Source organism: Monopterus albus, unplaced genomic scaffold (assembly GCF_001952655.1).
Source record: "Monopterus albus unplaced genomic scaffold, M_albus_1.0 scaffold110.1, whole genome shotgun sequence".
In the NCBI taxonomy this organism is placed as follows: Eukaryota; Metazoa; Chordata; class Actinopteri; order Synbranchiformes; family Synbranchidae; genus Monopterus; species Monopterus albus.
In genome coordinates this window covers 413593-419592 of record NW_018127990.1, presented here as the reverse complement: position 1 = coordinate 419592, position 6000 = coordinate 413593, and the positions used below count along the sequence as shown (strand labels likewise).

General features: G+C 38.5%; 2 protein-coding genes across 3 annotated transcripts in view; one reads left to right on the top strand and one right to left on the bottom strand.

The window, feature by feature from the left end:
* The window catches only part of LOC109966360 (E3 ubiquitin-protein ligase TRIM39-like), a 1430-nt gene extending 564 nt beyond the window's left edge, over nucleotides 1-866 (top strand). Inside the window, exon 1 of the mRNA XM_020611141.1 lies at nucleotides 1-866. This exon is cut by the window's left edge and continues 564 nt beyond it. Coding sequence (XP_020466797.1) covers nucleotides 1-666 — 666 coding nt within the window. The 3' untranslated portion in view covers nucleotides 667-866.
* Nucleotides 1-6000, bottom strand: part of gmppb (GDP-mannose pyrophosphorylase B) — a 29914-nt gene that overhangs the window by 17794 nt on the left and 6120 nt on the right. Inside the window, exon 10 of one of the 2 annotated variants that reach the window (XM_020611131.1) lies at nucleotides 2314-4621. The exons of the other annotated variant lie outside the window; for it this stretch is intronic. Within the exon in view, the coding sequence (XP_020466787.1) occupies nucleotides 4490-4621 (132 nt within the window). The 3' untranslated portion in view covers nucleotides 2314-4489. Of the gene's footprint in view, nucleotides 1-2313; nucleotides 4622-6000 lie in introns of those variants that run through there. 2 annotated transcript variants of the gene reach the window in all.

Here is a 6000-nt window from a genome sequence, read left to right as displayed (position 1 = left end):
TTCCTGCAGAACTACAAGGCTGCAGTGAAAAGAACCCAGCAGCGCCCCCTGCTGGAGGATCCACAGCTGGTCTCAGGAGCTCTGATAGATGTGGCCAAACACCTGGGCAACCTGGCCTTCAACATCTGGAACAAGATGAAGGAGGTGGTCTCCTACACTCCTGTGATTCTGGATCCAAACACTGCTGAACTTCACCTCATCCTGTCTGAAGATCTGACCAGTGTGAGATCTGGTGAGAAACAGAACCTTCCTGAAAACCCAGAGAGGATAGAAATGCACCCCTGTGTCTTGGCCTCTGAGGGTTTTAACTCAGGGACCCACACCTGGGATGTTGAAGTTATAAATGATAAATTCTGGGCCTTGGGTGTGGTACAGGAGTCTCTCCAGAGGAAGGGACAAATAGTGTCTGGATACTGGGAAATGTGTCTCCGAGATGGAAACTACATAGCAGTCTCACCACCACTTCAACAAAAAGTTCTCCCAGTGAAGACGACGCTCCAGAGGATCAGAGTTCAACTGGACTGGGACAGAGGAAATATATCATTCTTTAACAGTGATACAGACACACACATACACACCTTCACAGATACTTTCACTGAGAAATTGTTTCCATATGTTGCTAACACGAATGAACTGTCTGTGAAGATATTACCAGCGAGAGAATAGCATCACTTACAATACAGGAGAGTGCCTTGTGTCAGTGGTAGAAACAAGATATTGGGATATTCTGAGTGTTGGTTCTGTCAAAAAAAAACGTACAATTGTGAAAGTGTTGAATGAAAACAGACCCATTTTCATGGATTCTGCCACGCCTACTGTTTTATATCCTTATTTCTAAGAAGATGACATTTTGAGTGGAGACAACATATTTATGATAAAGTTTTTGTTACAATAAGATGATGAGGTTACAGTGTGCGTCATATATTGTACTGTCATACATATGGTAGAGCTCATTCAGTATTTTCTACTCACATTGCTAACATCAGCCTGCTGATTAACTGGTCTGGCTCTACTTAGTCTCTTTTGGGAAGAAATTTTACTTAATAATAGATTTTTAGGCCTGCTGATTTTTGTTATTTCACTTTTAAAGCTTTTATTTAACTCTGCATTGTCAGCGTCACTGTGTATGCAAAGTCATTCCTTTAGATTCAGGCCTAATTTTCAACATATTATAAATGACTATGCATTGGAAAGCAGATGCATTTTATGAACGTAAAAAGGTATTAGTGACTGGTATCTTTGTATTTTGATACCTTTTTGAGACACTTCTACTACTTGTGCTTTTAATTTTTATTCTAAAAGTAAATAATGAATAAAATCTAAAATGCGTCCAGAGATTTTGAGCCTGAGCTAAACCCACATGATGTATAGTTACAGTTCGAAACTATGGTAGAGTATTAAGGCCACTGAATGTTTCAGTAAATGGTATTTGAGATTTCCATAACATAGTCTTAACATTTTGAGAATGAAGTCGTATTATTAAAAGAACAAAAGGCAAATTATTTCAACATCAGTCAGAATAGTTTCAAACTGTCATAAAATTTTGAGTTGAAATATTCTGAGTACAGGCTAGCCATTATCTATAGTAATAATATATAGTATAGTGTATATATAAGTAGTGATGTTTAGAGAAAACAGGTTTATATTTAAAAAATTAAATCATATTAGGTTGTGTTTAAACATTTCACAATTTGTTGCTTATATGGTGTGGAGAAATTTAAAACACAGAGTTGCAAAGTAAATACTGTTGCTCATATTAAGTTGATCTCGACTGGAATTCTGATAATCAGAAAAGGTTTCTCTCAAAAATCATCATCTTGAGATATCTGTACTTGTTAAAGCTAACTATACATGATTTATTTAAAAAGAGTACTACAGTGATTTGTATAGCAAGTATGAAGAGTTAGGGTACTTGTGAGAGACGTACAACAAAAAAACAATAGTGAAACTGGATCCTACATTTCCCATAATGCAGCATGTTTTCATTAGACACTCCCTAAATTTCTTAAACTCTGCACCTCCAGTTTGTAACGCTGCAGTCACCAAACAAAACCTGAAATCACCCTGATGACACTGCAGAAGACATTATGCAACTATTCTCACAGGTTGAAGACGAACCATGACTTCATGTGTAAAAGTCAGTGCACTGACAAACTACACATTAAAAAAGAGACAGGATGAGAATGCTGTCAGTAGATAATATTATTCTCTTTTTAAAAATACTTCATTACAAGAATTGACAATTCAGTCCAAGTCCAAGTCTTTACATGTCCAGTGTCCTAAAACTGTTTCCCACTAACTGCATAACAAACAGAACCACTGCGTTCTGGTCAGAGATCAGTGTTGGGCGTCTGCATCACCTGCTGCATCATGTTCATGATTAGTAAGAAGTTAAATGTTGACACATTAATATGGTGCATCTGAGCTGATAAAACCATGGACGCCTGTCGTGACACGTTCCACATGTTCAACAATATACAACATTTTATCATGTGAGGTGCCTTTTGATTTAACATCATCTTCGATGAATGGTAAAATGACTTGGTTTTGCACCAAGGATGACAAAAACCAAGTCATTCCCCCTAGAATCGAATCAGTTTCAGATGGTCTTCTGTTTATGTTTATTAATATACATCATTCAAATGTTAAGTTCTTCTGCAATGTTTGGGTGTCAGTCAGTCAATCTAGGACTTTGGTGAAGAGTAAGATATTCCTGCCATTACTGGAAGGATTGCTGTGAAATTTGATCCAAACATTAATTCTAATGATTTTGACTTCATCTAGTGTCACAAAGTTTTAACTCATCTAACAAGTCAGTTTCTTGGAGATACTAAAATATCATGTTAACATGCTAACTGTTGTATGGCCTTCAACCACAGAAGGATAGCATGAGGTCCGGGACATCCACCCTGACTTCTACCACCACCTTAAATGTCCCATAGGAGTCACCAGTGGAGCAACAAGGACAGGAACGACACCACAAGGTCCACTAGTCCCTGTTGGAATTTACTCAGATGTCAGTTTTTCTGAGCACTTTTTAAAGTGAGGTTGAAATTCATTCATGACCTTGACATCAGTCACCCAGTGGAAAGTGCCAACACACCCTCTAATGGAGCTTGTGGTGAAACAGTTTTGTCAACCAGGTCAAAAATGAATTTAGCTTTAGCTCCTGCTTCATTGTGAATTTAACTCAAGCACTCAGGGAGTAAATCCTCCAGTCTCTGTGGTAGCGGGTGGGAGCATACTGAAATTAGTACGTTAGCATGTTAACGAGCTAATATAGTAAACATTTCATGACAACAGCATGTTAACATCTCACAGTTGCACATTAACATACCAGCTGCAACTGATTGATTTACAGGAGGATGACACAGTCCAGCTAAAACTGATGAAAGTTGAGCTGAGTGTGAAGATTTGGATTTGTCAAGACTCTCACAATGTATTTTGGACAATCAGACCAGAATGAATGAGAAAAATAAATTCACCTTTCTCTGCCTTTAAAGAGAAATTCAACAGGAGGCTGAGAACTTTGGCTGCACCTGTAATGACACCCACCAATGATGTCACAGTGTTGGAGTACACCTGATCAAATTACTGAGGGTGATGCGAGAGTGGTCTCACCAACTCTCCAGCTCTACGGAGACTTTTCTCCTCTAGGGTCTCATGCTTGGTTTTTCAGTCTGCAAACTGTTCAACACCATCTCCAGCAGCAGTGGAACATCTACTGGCTAAAAGGACAGATACTTTTCTCATGGGCTGGTAGAGACTAGAAACGGAGCTAAAAAAACAGTATACCGGACGTACATCCACAAACCCAACTCCAAAGGGACAGTCATGTTGCTCTACATCTGCAGGTTGAGTAAATAATAAAGTTTGCTAAACCAGCCCCCGTAACAGCTTTATAAGGTGTAAGAAAGGAGAAAATCAAGCACACCTTTCACTATAACCAATACTGCTGTTTATAATTTTTTATATACGTCTGGTCAGAAATCTTGTCATCATTAATGACTTAAATCTCCTCTACAGCAAGTGACTCTTCGGTACCTGTTCACTGGTTCTCCAGGAAACATAAATGCATAGTGAATCTAAACAGCAGTGTTCATATCGCTTTCAAAACCCCTCTGCCATCTTACATACAAACACTTGTTCTATATTAAAGCAGTGCTCACACACATTTACCATCTGACACATTCAGGACATTAGTGTTTAACGTTTTACTTGCAGCTCTGACAGAAGTTTAACTCATATACCTGATGGGTCAGGCTGCCTTTTGACTGGTCACATGCTTAAGTCATCACCTCTGATTGATGGAAGTTGCAGCTAAGCAGGGCTAAAAATGAGTCCAAATTAATGTTAAAAAGAAGGAAAAAAGCCTTCTTATGTTCCTTATTCTCTCCTCCCTCCTGTATGTTCATCCTCAATCTGGCACAGTTTGGGTGTTCATTCAAGTTTATATAAAAGGCGCTGAGATTTTCTCCTCCACCTGATGCTACATGATGATTCGTGGTTCTGGGACCGAATCGTTGATGGATTTATGAGGCAGGACGTTGGCACCGTTCAGGTAAAGCTCATCATTCACAATCACATCCTCCCCCAGCACTGTCACATTCTCCATACGTACCTGATGAAACAGAATAACGGAGACAGAACAGTGTGTCACAGTAGCTGCGGGAATACATAAATAAAAACCTGTATGACTGTTTCAAGTCTTGAAGCTGAAGAATGAGTCTGAGCAAGTGTTTCTTAGGTGGGAAAAGCGGGACCGAGTTTCACATGAAACTCAAACAAGATTTAACAATTTAACTATTTGGGCTCAGCGGGTCAATTAAATTTGAATTGACTTAACCTAAAACTACAGGCCAATAAACAGACTTGGTTTAGTTATAGTTGGGTTGTGGAGAATTTTGACACATGAATTGTTTTATTGAGGCGGTTCTGAATAATCTCCAAATTCACAGCATTAATAAAGACTGAAAGATAGAGCTGTGTGTCATCAGCATAACAATGTTCAGAGATATCAAAGTAATTATGTGGCCAAAGGACAACATGCACACAAAGGACAGAACAGGACCAAACACAGACCCTTATGGCACACTGCAAATTATAGCTTCTGATGACAAATCATTTATGAAAGAACCCAAAATGTTCTACTGAACATTTTATGCCTCACTTCTCCTTTTGAGACAGATATTGTAGTACTTCAGTACCTTGGACAATTTCTTACACCAGGAGTCACTAACCTGTCAAATGAGATCTTTGTATAGTTCTAAATCATTCTTGAAACATTTCATTTTTGAAAGAATATTTACCAGCTTTCATTTATTAAAACTCTGTCCTTGAGCCATATCAAAGCTATATGTGCCCTCTGCAACTGCAATTTTAAAGTGATTACATCTTACTATGCTTGTTCCCTAAAAGTTTTGCTCAGGTAAGTCATAGGGAGTCTTCGACTGTGAAGAAATTAAAAGGAAATGGACTGTAGTTTTCAAAAAAGGCCCAACCACCACCTCCGTTTGTTTTGGAAATACTGAAGTGACTGCAGTAATTCAGCCAAGCTCTTTGGAGTTCAGGGAGGACCTGTATCCTTTAATGCTGCTGGCAGTGATTCAGTATATAATGCGACCTTTTTGTAGCTGGTGAAGCCATAAGGCTTAGTGGTACTTATATCTGCTTGACCAATCAACAAACCATTTTAACAGTGCTACCTGTGCTGTGACAATATATATTTCTTATATGGGCATACAGATGGTGACAAATTAAACAAAAATCCAGAATAAATAAGTGCAAATGAAAAATGCAGGAGTCCCTGAGTAATCTGGTGATTATTTTCTTGATCTTTTTATTCACAGAGTCAAATGTCTTGTTGTGTTTCAGGTTAATTTTCTATCAGTAAACTAACTAATGGTTGCAGCTCTAGGTTAGTAAATGGCTTAATGAGGGTGAAAAAGTGTTGGACACGGTGATTTGTCTAAATGACAGACTGCGGCTCATATTTGGACA